This window comes from Bombina bombina, chromosome 2 (genome assembly GCF_027579735.1).
Source record: "Bombina bombina isolate aBomBom1 chromosome 2, aBomBom1.pri, whole genome shotgun sequence".
Lineage (NCBI taxonomy): Eukaryota > Metazoa > Chordata > Amphibia > Anura > Bombinatoridae > Bombina > Bombina bombina.
The window spans coordinates 311,622,765-311,648,729 of record NC_069500.1 but is presented as its reverse complement, the minus strand read 5'-3'; the positions used below and the strand labels follow the sequence as shown (position 1 = coordinate 311,648,729).

At 38.1% G+C, this 25,965-nt stretch overlaps 1 protein-coding gene across 1 annotated transcript in view; it reads left to right on the top strand.

Annotated features, from left to right (window-relative positions):
• The window catches only part of FBN2 (fibrillin 2), a 649,022-nt gene that overhangs the window by 374,803 nt on the left and 248,254 nt on the right, over positions 1 to 25,965 (top strand). The window contains exons 18-20 of the mRNA XM_053701643.1: positions 2,694 to 2,819; positions 17,292 to 17,417; positions 23,857 to 23,976. Coding sequence (XP_053557618.1) covers positions 2,694 to 2,819; positions 17,292 to 17,417; positions 23,857 to 23,976 — 372 coding nt within the window. The remainder of the gene's footprint in view (positions 1 to 2,693; positions 2,820 to 17,291; positions 17,418 to 23,856; positions 23,977 to 25,965) is intronic.

Sequence of the window (25,965 nt, the reverse complement as noted above, 5' to 3'; positions counted from 1 at the left end):
CTGAGTCAGTTATTGATACCTTAATACAGGCTAGGAAGCCTGTTACCAGAAAGATTTACCATAAGATATGGCGCAAATACTTATATTGGTGCGAATCCTAGAGTTACTCATGGAGTAAGGTTAGGATTCCGAGGATATTGTCTTTTCTACAAGAAGGTTTAGAAAAGGGTTTATCCGCTAGTTCCTTAAAGGGACAGATTTCAGCTCTGTCCATTCTTTTACACAAACGTCTGTCAGAAGTTCCGGACGTTCAAGCTTTTTGTCAGGCTTTAGCTAGGATCAAGCCTGTGTTTAAAACTGTTGCTCCACCATGGAGTTTGAACTTAGTTCTTAATGTTTTACAGGGGGTTCCGTTTGTACCCCTTCATTCCATTGATATCAAGTTGTTATCTTGGAAAGTTCTGTTTTTAATGGCGATTTCCTCGGCTCGAAGAGTCTCTGAGTTATCTGCCTTACATTGTGATTCTCCTTATCTGATTTTTCATTCAGACAAGGTAGTTCTGCGTACTAAACCTGGGTTCCTACCTAAGGTGGTCACTAACAGGAATATCAATCAAGAGATTGTGGTTCCATCTTTGTGTCCTAATCCTTCTTCGAAAAAGGAACGTCTGCTACACAATCTAGATGTAGTCCGTGCCCTGAAATTTTATCTACAGGCAACTAAGGATTTTCGACAAACGTCTTCCCTGTTTGTCGTTTATTCTGGTCAGAGGAGAGGTCAAAAAGCTTCGGCTACCTCTCTCTCCTTTTGGCTTCGTAGCATAATACGGTTAGCCTATGAGACTGCTGGACAGCAGCCTCCTGAAAGAATTACAGCACATTCTACTAGAGCTGTGGCTTCCACTTGGGCCTTTAAGAATGAGGCTTCTGTTGAACAGATTTGCAAGGCTGCAACTTGGTCTTCTCTTCATACTTTTTCCAAATTTTACAAATTTGACACTTTTGCTTCTTCGAAGGCTGTTTTTGGGAGAAAGGTTCTTCAGGCAGTGGTTCCTTCCGTATAAAGAGCCTGCCTGTCCCTCCCGTCATCCGTGTACTTTAGCTTTGGTATTGGTATCCCATAAGTAATGGATGATCCGTGGACTGGATACACTTAACAAGAGAAAACATAATTTATGCTTACCTGATAAATTTATTTCTCTTGTAGTGTATCCAGTCCACGGCCCGCCCTGTCACTTTAAGGCAGGTAATTTTTCCATTAAACTACAGTCACCACTGCACCCTATGGTTTTCCTTTCTCTGCATGTTTTCGGTCGAATGACTGGTAATGGCAGTTAGGGGAGGAGCTATATAGCAGCTCTGCTGGGTGAATCCTCTTGCACTTCCTGTTGGGGAGGAGTTAGTATCCCATAAGTAATGGATGATCCGTGGACTGGATACACTACAAGAGAAATAAATTTATCAGGTAAGCATAAATTATGTTTTTTTATTTTTCATGATTCAGATAGCGCATGCAATTTTAATCAACTTTCCAATTTGCTCCTAGTATCAATTTTTCTTTGTTCTCTTGGTATCTTTATTTGAAAAGCAGATATGTAAGCTTAAAAGCCGGCCAATTTTTGGTTAAGCACCCTGGATAGCGATGGCTGATTGGTGGCCACCAATCAGCAAGCGCTACCCAGGTGCTGAACCAAACATTGCTGTTTTTTCAAATAAAGATACCAAGAGAACGAAGAAAAATTGATAATAGGAGTGAATTAGAAAGTTGCTTAAAATTGCATGCTCTATCTGAATCATGAAATTTGGGTTCAGTATCCCTTTAAAGCTTTATGTCCTTTCACTTCACAATGTAAAACCCCCAATACTGCTACCATAGGATAGTCATTCAACAATAAACCTTTTCTACCTAAAGCCTGTAGGGACCAATGCTATATCCCTAATTTTTTCAGAAAGAATCTGTCAGGGCATGGAAGAATATACTACTAATGTTAATAATTTAATTTAAAGGACATATTAAGGGGAGCTCAATAAATAGCACAAAGTGTATAAATGTTAGCGCAGCCTCTCACAAAGAATAATGCACAATCTGGTATTACAAGGTAATGCTTAAAATTTTAACCAAAACTTCATACCATGGCTAAAAGAATTTTTAGATCCCCCTAGTTTTAATGGATAGCGCAGAAAGTGCAGTTAGTACACTTGTTGAGCTTGTAATAAAAGTGGTGATTGCAGGTGGACAGGTTCTCTGCTTGAGAACTTTTCCTCCTACAGCTTGATACATTTTCCTATTAGTCTATTTAAAGAGATATGAAACCCAAAAATTTTCTTTTGTGGTTAAGACAGAGCATACAATTTTTTAAACGTTTCCAATTTATATCTGTAAACAAATTTGCTTTGTTCTTATGATATTCTTTGTTGAAGAGATACCTAGGTAGGCATCTGGAGCACTGCATAGCAGGAAATAATGCTGCCCTCTAGTGCTCTTGTAAATGGATAACATTCTTGCAAAACTGCTGACATATAGTGCTCCAAAATGGGCATGCTACTGAGCTTACGTCCCTGCTCTTCAACAAAAGATACAAAGAGAACAAAGAAAAATGGTAAATTGTAAATTAGAAAGTTATTGATCGCATGCTCTATTTGAATCATGAAAGAAAAATTTGGGTTTCATATAATTTTAAGCAGTCATTTATGTGCCAGAAATTCCTGTTAACAAAAATAGTAATTTAAAAAAAAATGGGTTTAAATCACAGACATCAATGAGTGTGCGTTGGATCCGGACATTTGTGCCAATGGAATTTGTGAAAATCTACGAGGAAGTTTTCGTTGCAACTGTAATAGTGGATATGAGTCAGATTCTACAGGAAGGACATGTATTGGTGAGCATAATTCTATTTGTTTTCTATTTGATCTTGAAATTATTCTTCCAAAAGTGTTTATTTTGTTTGTAAGATAACTATCCTATAATATAAAAGGCCAAGTGTGTTTGTCTGAAGCTGTTATGCGCAGTAGAGACAGCGCGAGGACAAAAACACCCAGCCTTAGAGTCTACCAGATCTGCTGTCCTCGGCGTGACAATGGTGGGCGTGGCTGGGAGTGACATGGGCGGGGGTCAGGTGTGACAGGGCAGGATCAGGCGTGGTGGGGGTGGGTCCGGACGAGGTTGCGTGCGTGCGAGAGAGACAGATCAAAAGAGAGGGGGGGGAGAGAGAGAAAGAGAGGGGGAGAGAACAAAAGAGATGGGAGAGAGAGCAAAAGAGAAGGGGAGAGAGAGAGCAAAAGAGAGGGGGAGAGAGTACAAAAGAGAAGGGGGAGAGAGAGCAAAAGAGAGGGGGGAAAGAGCGCAAAAGAAAGGGGAAAGAGAGAGAGCAAAAGAGAGGGGGAGAGAGAGCAAAAGAGAGGGGGGAGAGAGAGAGAGAGAGAGGGGAAGAGAGCAAAAGAGAGGGGGAGAGAGCAAAAGAGATGGGGAAGAGAGAGCAAAAGAGAGGGGAAGAGAGAGAGCAAAAGAGAGGGGAAGAGAGAGAGCAAAAGAGATTGGGAAGATAGAAAGAGCAAAAGAGAGGAGGAGAGAGAGAGCAAAAGAGAGGGGGAGAGAGAGCGCAAAAGAGAGGGGGAGAGAGAGCACAAAAGAGAGGGGGGGAGAGAGCCCAAAGAGAGGGGGAGAGGGAGAGCACAAAAGAGAGGAGAGAGAGCGCAAAAGAGAGGGGAGAGAGAAAGCAAAAGAGAGGGGGAAGAGAGGGAGCAAAAGAGAGGGGAAGGAGCAAAAAAAGAGGGGAAAGAGCAAAAGAGTGGGGAAAGAGCAAAAGAGAGGGAAGAGAGAGCAAAAGAGAGGGAAGAGAGAGCAAAAGACAAGGGGGAGAGAGCAAAAGACAAGGGGGAGAGAGCAAAAGAGAGGGGGAGAGACAAAAATAGAGGGGGGAAACAGAGAGCACAAAAGAGAGGGGGGAGAGAGAGCACAAAAGAGAGGAGAGAGCGCAAAAGAGAGGGAGAGAGTGCAAAAGAGAGGGGGGAGAGAATGCAAAAGAGAGGGGGGAGAGATTGAGCTAAAGAGAGGGGAAAGAGCAAAAGAGAGGGGAAAGAGCAAAAGAGAGGGAAGAGAGAGCAAAAGACAAGGGAGAGAGAGAGAGAGCAAAAGAGAGGGGGAGAGAGAAAAATAGAGGGGGGAAAGAGAGAGAGAGCAAAAGAGAGGGAGAGAGAAAAAAATAGAGGGGGAAAGAGAGAGAGCAAAAAGAGAGGGGAGAGAGAGATCAAAAGAGAGGAGAGAGAGCAAAAGAGAGGGGGGAGAGAGAACACAAAAGAGGGGGGGGGAGAGGGCAAAAGAGGGGGGGAGAGTGAGAGAGCAAAAGAGAGGGGGAGAAAGCAAAAGAGAGGGGGGAGAGAGCAAAAGAGAGGGGAAAGATCAAAAGAGAGGTAAGAGAGAGCAAAAGAGAGGAGGAGATAGAAAATAGAGGGGAGAAAGAGAGAGAGCAAAAGAGAGGGGGAGAGAGAAAAATAGAGGGGGAAAAGAGAGGGAAGAGAGCAAAAGAGAGGGGAGAGAGAACACAAAAGAGAGGGGGAGAGAGAGAAAAAGAGAGGGGGAGAGAGCGCAAAAGAAAGGGGGGAGAGCAAAAGAGAGGGGAGAGTAAGGGGGGGGAGAGAGCAAAAGAGAGGGGGAGAGAGCAAAAGAGAGGGGGAGAGAGAGAGAGCAAAAGAGAGGGGAGAGAGAGAGAGAGCAAAAAAGAGGGGGGAGAACAAGTAAAAGAGAGGTGGAGCGAGAGAGAGTGCAAAAGAGAGGGGGAGAGAGAGCAAAAGAGAGGGGGAGAGAGAAAGCAAAAGAGAGGGGGGAGAGAGCAAGGGGTGGGACCGCTGTACTGCAAAAGATGGCCCGTGTGAACGGGCTTTAGGACTAGTTATATATAAAGCACATTAACCTTAAAACTTGATGTTCACAGATGATAAGATTAATTACTCTGGTAGCCTAGTACATTTAAAATTATTAATAATTTACTGACAAAAGAATAGTTAATTTATTGCTAGTGCTTAGAGACTCACAGAACCTTAAGTTTGCTTTAACCTGAATTCACTGTCTCATTTATTTTTAACCAAGGTTTTGGGCTGAAAGGGTTAATGTGCAACTTCCAAAAAGCTACTGACCAACATAAGAGCTCCTTAGACATCATGGGCGCGATCCGATATCGATCGCAGTTTGCGGCGCAAGCGAGGAGACCGGCGTCGCCCGCAGTTTCAGCTCGCAACTCGAGCCATCCCATATAAGTCGCCGTCAGATGCTAACGTGCCGTAAGTCTCACAAACCAGCGATGTCCAGAAATCTGCGTAAGTACAAATTTCTGGTGTCGCCAGTGACTTGCGGCACGTTAGAATCTGCCGGCGCCTATAAAACCTGACTAAAGTCTAAAACACCCGCACTGTCTAACACGCCTCCCTAACATAGCCCGCACTGTCTAACACGCCTCCCTAACATAGCCCGCACTGTCTAACCCTCTATCCGCTATCCCCCCTCACTAGCCTAACAATAAAAAAGCTATTAACCCCTAAACCGCCGCTCCTTTACCCCGCCGCAACCTAATAAAGTTATTAACCCCTAAACCGCCGCTCCCGTACCCCGCCGCCAGCTATATTATATCTATAACCCCCTAAAGTGAGCCCCTAACACCGCCGCCATCTATATTACAATTATTAACCCCTAATGTAAGCCCCTTACACCGCCGCCATCTCTATTAAAATGATTAACCCCTAATTTAATCTACCTACCCCGCCGCCAGCTATGTTATCTATATTAACCCTAAGTATATTATAGTTAATATAGTTATTACATTATATATATTAACTATATTAACCCTAATTATATTAGGGTTAATATAGTTAATATAGTATTTATATTAACTATATTAACTCTATCTAACCCTAACACCCCTAACTATATTTATATTAAATTAATCTAATTAATTTATAAACTAAAATATTCTTATTTAAATCTAAATACTTACCTATAAAATAAACCCTAAGATAGCTACAATATAATTAATAATTACATTGTAGCTATGTTAGGGTTAATATTTATTTTACAGGTAAATAGTTAATTATTTTAACTAGGTATAATAGATATTAAATAGTTATTAACTATTTAATATCTACCTAGTTAAAATAATTACCCAATTACCTGTAAAATAAATACACCTACACTATCAATAAATGTAATAAACTACAAACATCTATCTAAAAATACAATTAAATTAACTAAACTAAATTACAAAAAAAAACAAACACTAAATTACAAAAAATAAAAAAAGGATTACAAGATTTTTAAGCTAATTACACCTATTCTAAGCCCCCTAATAAAATAATAAACCCCCAAAATAACAAAACTTCCCTGCCCTATTCTAAATTAAACAAATTTCAAAGCTCTTTACCTTACCAGCCCTTAAAAGGGCCTTTTGTGGGGCATGCCCCAAAGAATTCAGCTCTTTTGCATTCAATAAATACAATCCCCCCCCATTACAACCCACCACCCACATACCCCTATTCTAAACCCACCCAAACCCCCCTTAAAAAATCCTAACACTACCCCCCTGAAGATCTCCCTACCTTGTCTTCACCACACCGGGCCGAACTCCTGATCCGATCCGGGCGATGTCGTCCTCCAAGCGGCAAAGAAGAATTCTTCCTCCGGCGACGTCTTCCTCCAAGCGGCAGCAAAGTCTTCATTCTTCCGGCGGCATCTTCAATCTTCTTTCTTCGCTCCGCCGCCGCGGAGCATCCATCCCGGCCGACTGCTAAACTTGGAATGAGGTACCTTTAAATGACGTCATCCAAGATGGCGTCCGCCGAATTCCGATTGGCTGATAGGATTCTATCAGCCAATCGGAATTAAGTTAAAAAAATCTGATTGGCTGTGATTGGCTGATTGAATCAGCCAATCAGATTCAAGTTCAATCCAATTGGCTGATCCAATCAGCCAATCAGATTGAGCTCGCATTCTATTGGCTGATCGGAACAGCCAATAGAATGCGAGCTCAATCTGATTGGCTGATTGGATCAGCCAATCGGATTGAACTTGAATCTGATTGGCTGATTCAATCAGCCAATCAGATTTTTTTAACTTAATTCCGATTGGCTGATAGAATCCTATCAGCCAATCGGAATTCGGCGGACGCCATCTTGGATGACGTCATTTAAAGGTACCTCATTCCAAGTTTAGCAGTCGGCCGGGATGGATGCTCCGCGGCGGCGGAGCGAAGAAAGAAGATTGAAGATGCCGCCGGAAGAATGAAGACTTTGCTGCCGCTTGGAGGAAGACGTCGCCGGAGGAAGAATTCTTCTTTGCCGCTTGGAGGACGACATCGCCGGAGGAAGATTTCTTCTTTGCCGCTTGGAGGACGACATCGCCCGGATCGGATCAGGAGTTCGGCCCGGTGTGGTGAAGACAAGGTAGGGAGATCTTCAGGGGGGTAGTGTTAGGATTTTTTAAGGGGGGTTTGGGTGGGTTTAGAATAGGGGTATGTGGGTGGTGGGTTGTAATGGGGGGGGGGGGGGGGATTGTATTTATTGAATGCAAAAGAGCTGAATTCTTTGGGGCATGCCCCACAAAAGGCCCTTTTAAGGGCTGGTAAGGTAAAGAGCTTTGAAATTTGTTTAATTTAGAATAGGGCAGGGAAGTTTTGTTATTTTGGGGGTTTATTATTTTATTAGGGGGCTTAGAATAGGTGTAATTAGCTTAAAAATCTTGTAATCCTTTTTTTATTTTTTGTAATTTAGTGTTTGTTTTTTTTTGTAATTTAGTTTAGTTAATTTAATTGTATTTTTAGATAGATGTTTGTAGTTTATTTAATTTATTGATAGTGTAGGTGTATTTGTAACTTAGGTTAGGATTTATTTTACAGGTAATTGGGTAATTATTTTAACTAGATAGATATTAAATAGTTAATAACTATTTAATATCTATTATACCTAGTTAAAATAATTAACTATTTACCTGTAAAATAAATATTAACCCTAACATAGCTACAATGTAATTATTAATTATATTGTAGCTATCTTAGGGTTTATTTTATAGGTAAGTATTTAGATTTAAATAGGAATATTTTAGTTTATAAATTAATAAGATTAATTTAATATAAATATAGTTAGGGGTGTTAGGGTTAGATAGAGTTAATATAGTTAATATAAATACTATAGTAACTATATTAACCCTAATATAATTAGGGTTAATATAGTTAATATATATAATGTAATAACTATATTAACTATAATATACTTAGGGTTAATATAGATAACATAGCTGGCGGCGGGGTAGGTAGATTAAATTAGGGGTTAATCATTTTAATAGAGATGGCGGCGGTGTAAGGGGCTTACATTAGGGGTTAATAATTGTAATATAGATGGCGGCGGTGTTAGGGGCTCACTTTAGGGGGTTATAGATATAATATAGCTGGCGGCGGGGTACGGGAGCGGCGTTTTAGGGGGTAATAACTTTATTAGGGATTTCGGGGGGGGGGATTGCGGTTGACAGGGAGATAGACATTGCGCATGCGTTAGGTGTTAGGTTTATTTTAGAAGATCGCGGTTGACAGGGAGATAGACATTGCGCATGCGTTAGGTGTTAGGTTTATTTTAGCAGCTAGTTTAGGGAGTTACGGGGCTCCAATAGTCAGCGTAAGGCTTCTTACGGCTGCTTTTTGTGGCGAGGTGAAAATGGAGTAAGTTTTCTCCATTCTCGCCACGTAAGTCCTTACGCTGCATATTGGATACCAAATTGCGCGGGTTTGGTATACCTGCCTATGGCCCAAAAAACTGCGGGCGACGGCAGAAATATACGGGCGTAACTTCTAGCTTACGCCGTATATAGGATACCAAATCCGCGCAATTATTGGCGTCGCCGGCTTTTGCGGGCGACGCTTTATATCGGATCGACCCCCATCTTCAGATTTGAAGTGTCTACTTACTTCTTAATCTCTTAAAGACTCTTTCTTGGTCTTGACCCTATAGCTCCTATTTCCTTAAAGGGACATAATACTCATATGATAAATAACTTAAAAGTGATGCAGCATAACTGTCACCTGAACATCTCTATGTAAAAAAGGAAGATATTTTACCTTAAAATGTATTCAGCTCACCAGAGTAAGTGTTGTGTAAACACTTATACTTCAGTTGCTGTCCAGCTGCAAGTTGAAAAACAAAAATAGTCAATCAGCATCAGTAGGACTGAGGTAATGCTTTGCCTTTGCTGTGAACTCATGAGATTTCCCTGAAATCTCATGAGATTTCATAGAACTTCCTTAAAACATGACAGTGCCTGCACATGACAGATGCACACGCTCCCTAGCTTGTCCTGGGACACGTATCCTGACAGGCTGCTTAAATTCTCTTTGCAGTGGGGTGTGAATACTTAGGAAATTTTAGGTAAAATATCTTCCTTTTTTACATAGAGATGTTCAGGTGATATTTTCTAGTCAGCTTTTTACAGCTATGCTGCATCACTTTCATGTGCTTCAACATTTGGGTATCATGATGTCCCTTTAACTGTTTTTTTTTTAATCTGTGATCTTTAACTCTACCTTTTTGCAGCATGTGCAAACCAAGAGCCACAATATACATACCTATTTACAACTACTCTTATCTAAACCCCATTCCTTTGTACTCCCTCTTGCTTGACCTTGTGACCTTGGAGTTCTAGAATGTTTTCAGTGTGTACTACATTTCTGCAGATCAGTCAAATGAGAACAAATGTAACAAAAGGAAAATGAACAGCTTAATATAGGTAGATAGATACATAGATAGATAGATAGATAGATAGATAGATAGATAGATACATGGATAAATATGAATTACATAGGAGGTTGTATTAATATATTAACAAAAAACAATCAGCAAGATTACAAGTTTTGCGGTAAGGCTATTCCGCTGAAAAATTGGCCATTGCACACGGAATATGCAGGTATTACAAGGTGAGGCGGTACGGCTATACCACTAGCGTTCTAGCCTTTACCCAACTCTCCATTCCGCACTTTAAATTCAACTTACAAAATAACTACCTTCAAATAAAAAAAAACTAAGATTAAACTATTAATTAACCTAACATTACTATTTAAAAAAATTAAAATAAACTAAAAATAAAAAAACCTAAATTACAAAATTAAAAAAATCTAACATTACCAAAAAAACAAACACTAAAATTACGAAAAACAGTAAGATTACAAAAAATAATAAACAAAATTATCCAAAATAATAAAAATTAAACCTAATCTAATAGCCCTATAAAAAGCCACCCCAAAATAAAAACACCCCCTAACCTAAAAATAAACTACCAATAGCCCTTAAAAGGACCATTTATAGGGCATTGCCCTAAGTTAAACAGCTATTTTAATTAACAAAAATTACAAATTCCCCCCTAAAAGTAGCCCCCCCACCCAACCAACCCCCCAAATTAAAAAACCTAAAAAAAAACCTAAGCTACCCATTGCCACTAAAGAGGCATTTGTATGGGCATTGCCCTTAAAAGAGTATTCAGCTCTTTTGTGCCAATTAAAATAAAAAAAGCCCAAATCTACACACAAAAAAACACCCCCAAAAAAAATAACACTAACCCCAGAAAATGTACTCCCCGTTCCTGAAGTCCAGGCGGAGCAAAGTCTTTATCCAGGCGGCAAAGATCCTCTTCCATGGCGGCACCATCTTCTATCTTCTTCCTGGAGGTGCGGAGCGGTCTTCGGTGATGTGCGGATCTGGAGTGCTGGTCCTCTTCAGCGGCAGCGGTCTTCAGTGACGTGGATCCTCTTCATGCGATCGTGCGCCGCACACTGAAGCTTGAATGCAAAGTACCCCTTTTTTTTATTTGAGTACCGTTGCATTCCTTTTTGACTGAAATATTTAAATCAGTCAATAGGATGAGAGCTGCTTAAATCCTATTGGCTGATTTAGCAGCTCTCATCTTATTTCAATAGGATGAATATTTGAATATTTCAGCCACTAGTAATGCAACAGTACCCCAATATAAAAGGGGTACCTTGCATTCAAGCTTCAGCGTGTGGCGAACGATCGCATGAAGAGGAGGATCCACGTCGCTGAGGACCGTCGCCGCTAAAGAGGACCAGCACTCCAGATGACGACCAAAACTCTCGATCCACGCATCGCTGAAGTACGCTCTGCACCTCCGGGAAGGAGATAGAAGATGGTGCCGCCTTGGAAGAAGATCTTCGCCGCCCCGATGAAGACTTTGCTCCGCCTGGACTTCCGGACTTCAGGAACGGTGAGTACATTTTCTGGGGTTAGTGTTAAGTTTTTTTGGGTGCTTTTTTTTTTTTTGTAGATTTGGCCTTTTTTTATTTCAATGGGCACAAAAGAGCTGAATGCCCTTTTAAGGGCAATTCCCATACAAATGGTCCTTTAGGGGCAATGGGTAGCTTAGGGTTTTTTTAGATTTGTTTTTTTATTTTGGGGGGTTGGTTGGGTTGGGGGGTTTACTTTTAGAGGGAATTTGTAATTTTTGTAGGTAAAAGAGCTGTTTAACTTAGGGCAATGCCCTACAAAAGGCCCTTTTAAGGGCTATTGGTAGTTTATTGTTAGGTTAGGGGGTGTTTCTATTTTGGGGTGGCATTTTTGTTTTTATTGGGCTATTAGATTAGGTTTAATTTTTATTATTTTGGATAATTTTGTTTATTATTTTTTGTAATCTTAGTATTTTTTATTTTTCATAATTTTAGTGTTTGTTTTTTTGGTAATGTTCGATTTTTTTTATTTTTGTAATTTTTTTTATTTTTTTTATTTTTAGTTGATTTTATTTTCTTAAAATAGTTATGTTTATTTATAGTTTAATCTTAGTTTTTTTTTTTATTTCACAGATAAGTTTTTATTTATTTTAAGATAGTTATATTGTAAATTTAATTTAAAGTATAGGGGATAGTTAGGTTTAGGGATTAATAGTTTAGTGTGACGCGATGTGGGGAGCCAGCAGTTTAGGGGTTAATAGTTTTATTATAGTAGTAGCGATGTGGGGGCCGTCAATTTAGGGATTAAAAGGTTTATTTAGGTGTTAGCAATGCGGGGGTCAGCGGTTTAGGGGTTAATAGTTTTATGTAGTGTCGGCGATATCAGGGAGCGGCAGATTAGGGGTTTTTAGACTAGGGGTTTATGTTAGGGTGTTTTACATAACTTTCTTTTCCCCATAGACATCAATGAGGATTGCGTTACAACGATCGCCATTCCGCGATCGCAGGTGTTAGTTTTTTTCTAATACTTTCTGTCTATTGATGTCTATGGGGGAAAACATGCACGTGCACGTACAGTCAGGCCTTGGCTTTTGTGCGGTATGGAGCTTATCGCACCATATCGCACAACAAAAGAAGGTTTTTCAGATAACTTGGCAGAGCAGATGGCAGAGCTATGGCAGAGCTATGGAGAGTGCGATACCGCTCATTTTGTTTTGCGTTTTTTACGCACCCGGTTTAGAGCACAACTTGTAATCTTGCTGAATGTCAGTCACAGTTAAATAGTTAAAATGAAATATGATCTGATTGGCTAGAGTTTTTTCTGGGTTTATGTAATAATGTTTAGTGTTTTAGCTGCAGATATTTATTCATTTCTACCCATATAAAATTTATTTTTATGAATGATGCTACCTCATAGGTGAGAGTCAATGTTCTAAAATAAATTAAAATGTACTGATTACACTGTTCTTCTTTAAATGTTGTATTTTTTATTAAACAATATTATCCTATGATGTTTTTTTGTTGTTTTTACATTTTTTCATAGATATGAGGCTTTTTTATTATTCCCTGTGGAAGATTTTTTTTGAGACTCTTTGTAAAACACAAGTGTACAGTATACATAACATATACATGTGGAAATAATACTTTCAACATAATTTGTTTAGTAAATATGCTGGTTATAAACAAGTTTATTTCATTTAAAAACTCAGAATAACAAAGTTCTACCTTAGAATAAGTTGCAGTCTCCAAGCAGATGGTTGCTGGTTCAGTAAGATATTATATATCAAAGTATTAGTCTTATATACAGTAGTTCAAATTCCACTTTATTTTGAAATGAAGCTGCTCTTTTATCCTTAACCTTATAAACACCTTTAAACTTACAAGTTCTGGAAAGGATACAAAAATCTGTTGAAGCAAAAATAAATGAGGCCATAGAACAAATATTAAAACCGGCATGTAATGAGCAGCTAATACTTAGAGACACAAAACACAGTAATGCCTTTTGACACCTGGGTTTTTGTTGGCCTTTTGTCCCAAAACCTTTCATTTTTTTGTGGTAAAGGGAAAGCAGTGACACTAATTGTGGTTTTCTTTCAGATCTAGGCATTCTTTTGAGGGAATTCAAACAAACATATTATTTTTTATCTTTTTGAGGTTTGCAAACAGATTCAAAGATGGTGAAATCTATGTAGTGCTAGATTATATTGCACAAGCTATTTTACCACTGCTCACAGGAATTACCATGGGCCTTTCTGGTTGAATATAATGGTGCATAACATTTTTGTTATCTTCATTACTGTTCTTATAATGGCTCTTGCCAAAATAAATTTATTGTGGTATTGCATGAATTCACTGAGAGGCTACTCATTACTGTTAAGCCAAAATATTTTAAAATAAGCTTATTGTTTTAATAAACCCTTAGTGCCCGAACATCTAAAGCTCTCCTCTCAGGTGAAATGATGTAGGAAGTCTCGTCAGTGCAGTGAGGTCCCTCAAATAATTTTAGAAAGACAAATTTTATCTCACTATGCAGAGTTAGATAAAGGAGTGACTCCTGTTTTAAAATATAAGGTAAAAAAAAATCCCCCCAAAATTGTGTGATTTCTCTCCATGGCAGTGAGTTTTTGATCATCGGGCCCTTACTGTGAGACAATAGGCAGAACAAGATCAATCATGGTTTGAGTAAGGACCTGGTGTATGGCTAGAATCCTAACATTAAAGATTTTTTAAAATAATAGTAAATTGTTCTGGTTTGTGGTCTGTGCATTAACCACTTAGTAGTCAAAATACACACCTCAATCAAGTCATCCATCCTCCATTCACAGAGTACCCACCAATCAAATTGTAGCACCCTCAAGTGCCACTGCACCTCTAAGTGATTCTACCCAAGAATTCATTACATGTAAACTGTGTCCCTTTACAACCTTTCAAGCCCTTAACCACAGGGACCCCCTAAAGACACAAAATCCATCATAACACCTCTACCACCAAAGGGACCTCCCTAATATATATATATATATATATATATATATATATATATACAGGGAGTGCAGAATTATTAGGCAAATTAGTATTTTGACCACATCATCCTCTTTATGCATGTTGTCTTACTCCAAGCTGTATAGGCTCGAAAGCCTACTACCAATTAAGCATATTAGGTGATGTGCATCTCTGTAATGAGAAGGGGTGTGGTCTAATGACATCAACACCCTATATCAGGTGTGCATAATTATTAGGCAACTTCCTTTCCTTTGGCAAAATGGGTCAAAAGAAGGACTTGACAGGCTCAGAAAAGTCAAAAATAGCGAGATATCTTGCAGAGGGATGCAGCACTCTTAAAATTGCAAAGTTTCTGAAGCGTGATCATCGAACAATCAAGCGTTTCATTCAAAATAGTCAACAGGGTCGCAAGAAGCGTGTGGAAAAACCAAGGCACAAAATATCTGCCCATGAACTGAGAAAAGTCAAGCGTGCAGCTGCCAAGATGCCACTTGCCACCAGTTTGGCCATATTTCAGACCTGCAACATCACTGGAGTGCCCAAAAGCACAAGGTGTGCAATACTCAGAGACATGGCCAAGGTAAGAAAGGCTGAAAGACGACCACCACTGAACAAGACACACAAGCTGAAACGTCAAGACTGGGCCAAGAAATATCTCAAGACTGATTTTTCTAAGGTTTTATGGACTGATGAAATGAGAGTGAGTCTTGATGGGCCAGATGGATGGGCCCGTGGCTGGATTGGTAAAGGGCAGAGAGCTCCAGTCCGACTCAGACGCCAGCAAGGTGGAGGTGGAGTACTGGTTTGGGCTGGTATCATCAAAGATGAGCTTGTGGGGCCTTTTCAGGTTGAGGATGGAGTCAAGCTCAACTCCCAGTCCTACTGCCAGTTTCTGGAAGACACCTTCTTCAAGCAGTGGTACAAGAAGAAGTCTGCATCCTTCAAGAAAAACATGATTTTCATGGACAATGCTCCATCACACGCGTCCAAGTACTCCACAGCGTGGCTGGCAAGAAAGGGTATAAAAGAAGAAAATCTAATGACATGGCCTCCTTGTTCACCTGATCTGAACCCCATTGAGAACCTGTGGTCCATCATCAAATGTGAGATTTACAAGGAGGGAAAACAGTACACCTCTCTGAACAGTGTCTGGGAGGCTGTGGTTGCTGCTGCACGCAATGTTGATGGTGAACAGATCAAAACACTGAGAGAATCCATGGATGGCAGGCTTTTGAGTGTCCTTGCAAAGAAAGGTGGCTATATTGGTCACTGATTTGTTTTTGTTTTGTTTTTGAATGTCAGAAATGTATATTTGTGAATGTTGAGATGTTATATTGGTTTCACTGGTAAAAATAAATAATTGAAATGGGTATATATTTGTTTTTTGTTAAGTTGCCTAATAATTATGCACAGTAATAGTCACCTGCACAAACAGATATCCCCCTAAAATAGCTAAAACTAAAAACAAACTAAAAACTACTTCCAAAACTATTCAGCTTTGATATTAATGAGTTTTTTGGGTTCATTGAGAACATGGTTGTTGTTCAATAATAAAATTAATCCTCAAAAATACAACTTGCCTAATAATTCTGCACTGCCTGTATATATATATATATATATATATATATATATATATATATATATATATATATATATATATCTACGATGTAAGTGACCCACTCACCATCACAGCCTTGCCATGTGAAACACCCCCTAAGGTCACCAGAGGAATCCCACCCAAATAGCTCAATCTTAAACCTGCTGTTTATTTGATCTTGCATGAAGCCATGGATCTGTATCTTTATCATGTCCACACCAGCTTAAAATTTTAACAGCCATTTTTTAGTGACTTATAGCTATTACAATGTACAACTTCATTATAACACAGCACTTATTACTTCAGTAGTGGCTGTTTTGATTTAAGTGACTTAGAACACTACTCATCCCAGTCTCAACTAGGTTTAGACAATTGGCAAATATGAGGCGTTTTCCAGAGCATTTTTACAAACCTTCACAGACGCAAAAGATACACAACCAAAGCAAAAGCAAAATATGGGGATTAATTAATTATTTGATTGCAGGATTCTTTACTTAACAAAAAATATTATTTTATAATAATGACGATTATATTAAATGACGATTTCAGATCATTTTTAATTTATTTGAGAATTAACATTTTTAAAATTTCACAATACACAATTGTGATCATAATTGACAATTCAGATGATGATATTTAAGTTGTTTACAAGTTCCATGCTTTGAAAGTGTGATTTTAACAAATTTTACCAGTATAGTTTGCCTCAATTAGTAGTATTTCTAATGACCCCAAATTAGGCATAAATTCCGTTTAAATAAGACTACACACAAGAGAATAGGGTGTAAAGGCCGCAGCCTGCATTTATTAAAATTGTTTTATAAATGTCATAACATATAAACTCTATGATAAATCTGAATAACTTATAAACATATTAACATAATAACCCAGAAGGTGCTTGCCACAAGAGATGTACCTTCCACTGGCTTACATGCCAGGTACATCCCCCCAACAACTCTCCCGCCCCTTTAGGGAGGTACCAATTTAGCACTGACTTACAGCAACTAAACAAGAACCCCGCCATGGCTGCAACAAATTACCTAATAAAAAGGGAGGGGACTTCTCCTTGCAGTTGCAGACACACAAGAGGAAGAGGTGACTTCCGTTCCCCGCTTTAATAGCCCAACACTTTTTTAGAAAGCCCACCCACTACATGGTCATAATTGGGGTCAAAACCCCCTCCTTCGATACTCTCATCCGGGGAGAATATACAGTATGTGCTTACCACTGTGAACAGAAAATATCTAATATGTTAACTAGTAAAAAAGCTAGACAATCCTTAGTTTTTAGGGTCAAGAAGAGATGAGCTAATGCGACTATGGCTTTTGATTTGGAAATATTTAGAATAATATAAAGTTTTATAGAATTCTGCAAAAAAACACTTGGCTTTCAAATATTTTTTTCACAGTTTTATTCCCAGCATGATGCTTAGCCTAAAATATTCATTTTTCATATGGGCATGATATAGTCATGGAACTTAATATTGTTACTTAATGTTTTGCTACACACAATTTTTTATTTATTAGAATTTATTTTAATTTTTTTCCTTTTAGACATTGATGAATGCTTAGTGAACAGATTGTTGTGTGATAATGGTCTTTGCCGAAATACACCAGGAAGTTATTCCTGTTCGTGCCCCAAAGGATATGTGTTCAGGACAGATTCTGAAACCTGTGAAGGTAAGAACAAAAATTTTTTTTTTTGTTTTACAAAATGAATGTTTCAAAATCTCCTGATGGGGAAATATATATATGCAGTCATGTAAATGATTGGCCTATCTAGTCATCTTACCTTTTAATGTCCAAATCAATTAACAATAGTTTTATATTTATGAATATGAAATGTTGTTTTACTCACAGGGCCCCACTTACTAACGATCAGATAGAAAAGGGCAGGCACCTCCACCCCTGTCTGCCCAGCATCATGTTGCTGCCCTAATTTATCATTGCACAAGCAGTTGTTAATCACTCCGGTCGTAAAAATCTGAAGGGATTGAGATACAGTTGGCGTAGTAGGTTAAGAAACAGCAGTCTGATGGCCGCTGCCTCTTAAACGGAGAGTCTACACCTTAGTCATCCTAAATTCTTACCTTAGATGAAGCTGCAAGTATATGAGCAAGTCTGCAGCTGACAGTTAAAGGGACAATCTACACCTTGGTCATCTTAAAGTCTTACCTTAGATTAAGCTGCAAACAGCCTACTGCACTCAATTCTATATCATGCAGCAGGGACAGTAAAAAGGTTATTTTAAAATTAATATTGTTTCTGGCCACTTTGAAATGGCTGCCAAGCTCAGCCCACTGATGACATCACAATCTGGGCTGTATCCAGACACTCTGCTAAATAGTATTGACAGTCTGTTGAATCCAACTAGTAAGGCTTTTGTGATTGGACGCCATATGCAGCCCAGATTATGATGTCATTAGTGGGCTGAGCTTAGCAGCCATTTCAAACTAGCCAGAAACAATATTCATTTTAAAATAACTTCTTTTTTTTTTATTATCTTTTTATTGAGGTTCTGGATAAGGCATACATGAGATATGAAAAACGAAATACAATGATAATGGAATGTAGGGATCATACAGTATAATTCCATACAACAACATAGTACATTTCTAACAAGAAGATTCAAAATCATAGTATGCAAGTATAGTGCCTAATATTCTGTGTGCTCCCTAAATGACAGAAGAGGCCACTCTTGGACCTCAGTAATAAACTCATAACCACAGATAGGGGCTATTTCTAGTGGAGAGACCACTTTTGGATCTCTAAATGAGAACCTCTTTCATTTTTTTTATGTTTTTGTATCAGTTTGATAAAGTCTTATATAAGCGTTAAAGTTAAAACCTTATAGTCGAACTGTATGGGGTGTGACTAAGTTTAGAAAGGAAACATAAGGTTAATAGAATAATTTTTATGTATATATATATATATATATATATATATATATATATATATGTCTGATTATCCCCTATTGAGATGTAGATAATAACAATAATAAAGGGAACTCTTTTCATGTAAAGTAGTAGCCCATCCAAGAACACCTTATTAAAATTAAAGCGGTAGTTAGAGGAGTTGAGGAGATTAACATGGGGCCAGGAGTATGTAGATTATAAGGAGGTCTTAATACATGAAGTGGAAGAAAATGCATTATCTTACAGTTTCTGAGCAAAATTAGATCATTTGTCAATGATTTTGGAGTCAGCTAGTTATGAAGCCACAGCATATTTAGAGATGCAAATTAAGCGTAATGAGGCTAGAGGGCGAGGTTGACATGGTCACACTGTTATAGTTTAAATATAGAGCATGTTAAGTGCAATGAGCCAAGATAGCAACATAAAGATTGTACTAAGAGGTCCCCTTATTTAGCTTATGTCCAGATAAAGCTGAATTAATTCACCCCTCCAGCACACTCACCCCACCCATGTGGTAGATTAGTATTGTCAGTTAAGTGCCAAACCTATAAACCATGAAGAACTCATTTGCCAGATATCCTAAAGCTGTAGATTAGTGTGAGCACAAACTTTGTTAAGAGAACGTTATGATTTAATGCAGACAAAAGAAGTTACCCAGGTATAGAGAGGATCTTCGGGTTGTGATTAGTATTAGGTCGCACCGCTCCGGCCGCAGGCGGCGCCCCTTTAAGACTAAGAAAAAGACCTAAAGATCATTGTCTAGGATAATATCAAAGTAGAATAGGCTTACTAACATTGCTGTGTGCTAAAACTGTGGTCGGACAGATAATTGTCTAAGTGGCAGAATACAATTCCAATGTGAGCAAGCCCAAAACTAGTATACTAGTAACACTAGTGCTATTGATTATATTATGGTCAGTATACCAGCCGATGTCTCGTGGTATCATGTGCAATTAGTGTTGTCGAAAAGCGTGAGAGATGTCTCATAATATATTTAGCATGAGTGTGCTAGAGGAAAGGGAAGCCAGGTAACAGGGTTAATGAAATAGTTTCAGTGTAAAACATAACATTTATAAAAGTTTATAACTGTGTATTCCTACCTATAGTCATGTAGTGAGATACATATATAAGTTTGGACTGCTTCTTGATGAGGGACATAAAGGTTTAAACACTTTAGATAAAAGGCACTCTTGTGTAAAAATATCATAATTGTGGAAGAGCAAATATATTTGTAGTGTAGTGCTAGAAAGCAGTTAATAGAACTGAGAGACCTACAGGCATGGTTTCTAATGTATACTAGCATAGGTCAGGAGAGTAGGGGGTCTCAGAGAAATAGCAAATATACTTAATACATTTTCATAACCCCAATGAATTATAGGTAGTGGGATCCCCTAAACTAGTATCTGTTGCTAAGCTCGATAACAGAGTATAGGGGCAAATACAAACATCCAGGGTTTAAACACAAACAACTACCAATGTTCCAAGAGCTAATTATCAAAATAGTCCTGCCTGTAATTATAACAACAGTACATGCATCTAGCAGTCCAACTCTTCGCCCCTGCATCAGGCTCAAATGCCATCATTAGGCTATAGTAAGAATCTATAGTAGACAATTATAGAAAGAGTAAATTGTGCTCAATGAGTGAGTCCACATATTTGGTAACCAAAAGAAAATTTGATAGGCAGTAGATATTTTTAGAAATGTATGGCATAGATCGATTGGTGTCTACAACATACCCACTGCGGACATATATTTGCGGCAGGAAACTTATCAACCCACACCTGTCTTTATGGTCCAGGTAAAAGCCGTACAGAAAGCATAGTCCAGTGATTGTTGTGGTAAACTGAATACAGATTGCTATAGTCTTGATGTAGCCAACAGAAATGTTATACCGGGTAAGTGCCTGTCCTCCATCCACCTTCGGTTATCCGTCACAGTTAGAGGTTGCAGCTTTGAAGGATTCAGCACAATCAGGTCACTGACAGAGGACAGTGCCGAAAACGTCTCGGTTTTCCCCAAGCTCATATACAGGTATTCCTCATGGGGAAGGGGGGTTCATGCTGGTAAGGGGATATACCTTTGTTTAGCCAAAGTCCTCCTTGTATCACTCTCTGAAGCGCAATCTTAACTGTCGGTTTTTGCTTCGAGGGACCCGGCTCAATCTGTCAATCAGCAAGGAGTAGTGCACGGAGCTGATTATCATATACTACATTATGCAGCAGCTGTACACTCTCCAAAGATTCGTCCCTTCTATCTTCGACTTTAACCACCTGACACTGTAGCACAGTACACGGTTCCGTCAGGGCACCACTCCGGAACATGACCAGGTGCGTTATGGTATCCGCACTTTCAGATATCAGCAAAGGGGCCATCGATCCGCCGTCCCCTAGTGTTTCAGTATGGTGAAGGGTAAGTGCTGTGTGGGGCTCTCCATTCTCCGGTAAAACATCTGCCTTCAGTACTTCCTCCATAGGTGATAGGGTTTCCAGCTTCTCATGCAAACTTTTCTGGAAGGTAGCTGGATTCCCATCAGTAGTTTTAGTATTTTGTCTGTCGCCCGGATTGCAGCCAGGATCTGGCAGGGAGGTGCTCACAGCTGGAAGGTCCAAGGGAGCATTGAGAGCGTCTCTAATGGTGTCCGAGAAGGCTTCTTGGTAGTGGGCAAGTAGATCGCCTAGTTCCCTAAGCAATTGGGTGGCTTCCATGATATATATGTCAATATCAAGGGACAATCAGCTCGTACTATTGTAGGTGAGAGTCTAGCATCGTCTTGCGGGATTTAGCTGCTCTTTAACGACAGGGCCATTCAAGAACCCTGCCGGGGGGTTTAGGTAGTAGGCAGCAACCTATAAAATACTCCGGTGGACTGAATCCAGCATCAATGTAGTATAATATTGGTATCTTTCGATAGGGCTTTCTCTGCTTTGAACAGATCAATGGCAAGATATACTCAACAGAGCATATAGCAAAAGTTTATAGGCAGATTAGTGCGAGGATATGATGCAGCAAACAATCTTGCGACCTGTCATGGCCGCCGCCCGGAAGTTCCCCCCCCCTTAAAATAACTGTTCCTGCTGCATGATATAGAAAGGGGTGCAGGAGGCTGTTTGCAGCTTAATCTAAGGTAAGACTTTAAGATGACCAAGGTGTAGATTGTCCCTGTAACTGTCAGCTGCAGACTTGCTTATGTGAGCCTGACGCAGAAGGAGCTCCAAAGCTGCATTTGCAGCATCTGAAATGGAGCACCATCTGATTATGTGCACACACTGCAAATTAATTTGAAAAATCCTGAAATTTAACTTTTTTATATTTCTTCCCAATAATATTTAGATGTCATTTTTGCTTTCATACAATAGAAGCCAATAAAAAAGAATAAAAAAGTAACTTCCTATACAAACTAAATTATTTGTTGTATCTTTGTTTTTAGATCAGTAAGACAAACTAATACCATTAACATGTTTAATGCTGTTTACACAATGTATTGTAGTTCTGGGGAAAGCAAATCATTTTTGGTAGACAATGTTGGCAATAACTTGCATTCTTCTAATAGTAATTTAGTGATCAGTACATTTGTATTTATAATTTAACTTTAAGGGACAGACTACAATATAATTTTTATTGTTTTAAAAGATAGATAATCCCTTTATTACTCATTCCCCAGTTTTGCATAACCAACACAGTTATATTAATATACTTTTTACCTCTGTGATTACCTTGTATCTAAGCATCTTCTTACGGCTCCTTGATCACATGACTTTTTATTTATTATCTATTGACTCGTGTTTAGTACTGTGTTGTGCTAACTCTTAAATAACTCCTCGGGCGTGAACACAATGTTATCTATATGGCCCACATGAACTAGCAGTCTCCTGTTGTGAAAAGCTAATAAAAAAGCATGCAATAAGAGGCTGGCTGTAGTGGCTTGGAAACAGGCAGACATTTAGAGGTTTAAATCTTATAAAGTATATTAATATAACAATGTTGGTTGTGCAAAGCTGGGGAATGGGTAGTAAAGGCGTTGTATATCTTTTTAAACAATAACAATTTTAGTGTAGACTGTCCCTTTAACTAAAAATGACTGCTAGGTTTACAGTATAGTGATATGGACATTTTATATATTCTTTCTGAAAACCAATTAAACAAAGTAAGTAGCTAGTAGTATCTAGGGCTGGTTGTGTGATGTTAATTACTCTCACCTGTCTTACAAACACAGACAGTGAGGAATAGTTTTCTTAAAGGGGCAGTAAAATCAAAAATAAAACCTTCATGATTCAGTCAGGGGATGCAATTTTAAACATATTTCCAGTAAACTTCTATTATCAAATTAGCTTTGTTCACTTAGTATCCTTTGTTGAAGAGTAGATTTAGTAGCAGCAATGCACAAATGGGAGCTAACTGAACACACCAGATAGCTCCCAGTAGTGTACTGCTTGTCCTGGGCCTACCTATGTATGCTTTTCATCAAAGAGTATCTAAAGAACAATGGAACATTTATAATATAAGTAGGAAAGTTCTTTAAAATTGCATGCTCTTTCCGAATCATGAAAGTTTAATGTTTGTCCATTTAAGCAGCGATATATATATATATGTGTGGGCCTTCAGTTCTGAGAGTATGATCTAGCTTTTATGGCACTGGATGTAAACATGATGACAAGCATGGGTGCAGTATAAGTAAGCTGGTGCCTAGGGGTGTTTTTAATGTGGCGTTTCTATTTTTTTTTTTTTCATTCACTAGAATTGCTGTGATAATTGTGTGAAAAACTATTTGCAAAAATGAATTTATCTACTGTCTAATATTGTTCTAAGCAACAATCTACACAGTTTTGGTTCTCCCTAGTTGTTTTATATTAAGTCCAAAAGCTGTAGGAGCCCAAAAACAATATAGCCTGTGTTTGTGCACTACATGCTATGTCTAGGAATGCAAGCTCTTTCCATTAAAAAACTTAACTCTAATTTCACAAAAGATAATTAGTTGTGATTTTGGAAAAAATTGTCTTAGCCAGAGTTTTATTGTATGTGAAAATGAGTGATGCTGCTTTTAGTTATGCACACATCATTAGCATGTACCCTGCCATGAAACATAAGAGATTCTTATAGGAAGCACAAAATACAGCTTTAGCTATGTCTCAGTGTATCCATTTCATTTTTTTCCACATAAATACTTTCTAACCAAAAGTGTTGTTCTTTTTTTCCTGTGGTACAGACATAAATGAATGTGAAAGCAGTCCCTGTGTGAATGGAGCATGCAGAAATATTCCTGGTTCCTTCAACTGCGAATGTTCAGCTGGGAGCAAATTGGATCCAACTGGTCTTATCTGCATAGGTGAGTCTTTTCAATGTATGTATGTAGGCTAAATATAACTACAGCAGACACAACAAGTGTCATTAATAAAAATAGATGGTCCCTGGTGCCACTACACCTGCTGCACCAAAGGTAGTTCCGCCCCTGGTGGAATCCATGTTCCTGGTTTTTTCTCTGCAGGTAGTTAGGGACAGATGCAAATTACCTTGTTTTCCAATGTAATTTACATCTGTCCCTAACTGCCTGCAGAGAAGGAAATGACCTTGTTTTCCAACCAATCTGTAGAATTTTGCATTTAGTGATATGAAACACTCTGTTTTCATGTTGTAATATAAAAGCTGTGGATTGTACTTTATAGAAATCATCAAACTATGTATTTTTCATAAGTTTAAAAGAATTTCAACTTTTTTTTTTAACTTTGTTTGTGAAGAGTCAATTACTTCCTGTCATCACCCCACAAGGGGACTGTGGTCTCTACTGGAAGGCATAGGAATAGCTTTTTCTTTTAAGTTTTGCTCAGAGATATCTGCTCTAGCTGCAGTCACTTTATGGCCCTTGCTCAGTAGAGGACTTTTGCTGCAAAAATTGTGTGACAGTAGAACTTAAGTTCTGTAATGTTAGCTCCCTTACAAGCAAGTTATTTGCATTTTTTAACACAATCTGTTTCTTTTTTATGTTTACTTTGATTTATCTTTTTTTTTTTTTTTACTGAAGGAGCACTGCTTCATATCCCTAAGTAAATGTCACTATACTTAAGTCTGATAAAGGCATTACAGTGTCTTTGGATAGAGTAAAATAGATAAAACCTTTCAGATGTATTTTACAGCAAAATTAGAAAAAAATATTTGATTTTCCTTAATTAAACATAGTAAGTAAGAATTAAGTTTTATGAGCACAGTGGGGTGGGCCCGTATTATAATTTGAAAGCATTCTTTCCATTACTATGTTATTCACATAGAAAACATTGGAATGTGAACTATGTACAGTAAATATATAGTAAAATACATAAATACAAACGTACACGCATTTATACATATATTGTGTGTGTGTATATATATATATATATATATATAAATATATATATATATACAGATAAGGTAAAGTCCAGCACCAATTCACCTATAGTATATGGGTGCAAGCAGCCTCTGTCTCACCTCAAACAGATAATAATATCAAACGTAGAAATGGCTGCAGCACTCCAATTTCTTTAAAGATTTTTTATTGCAAGCAGTGAAATACAGGCGACGTTTCAGGCTTCTGGCTTGAGAAAGGGCAGAAACCCAAAACGTTGCCTGTATTTCACTGCTTGTAATAAAAAATCTTTAAAGAAATTGGAGTGCTGCAGCCATTTGTACGTTTGAGATATATATATATATATACATACATACATATATATATATATATATGTGTATATATATATATACATATATATATGTATATATATATATATATATATACACATACATACATACATACATATATATGTGTATATATATATATATATATATATACACACATACATACATACATATATATATATGTATATATATATATGTATATATATATACACATACATACATACATAAACATATTTAGACATAAATATGTATGTTTATATACTTTACAGCCCTTTGCAAGCAACTTGACATATATCATATACCTTTTAACACATAACTTTTTTTTAATATTTATAAAAATAATTTACAGAATCAGATGATTTTATTTTAGTGTAGCTGTATTTTAAAATTTATTTATGTTGTGTTTAGTGCATGTTTTGTTTTGTTTTTTGACGCACTACCCTTTATGCAAGGTGTTTAGTCTCACTAAGCCAACGAGCATAAAATGCGACTGCACTCTTGAGTTTACTTTCAACTTGTACTATACACTATTATTTCAGACACACGCAAAAAGCAGATATCGCTTGTGCACAACAGTTAGCGCGCCACTTGTTATCTAGGACTTTATAAGGGATTCAAATTTAGATTTAATAAATGATAAGCAGAAGTGTAA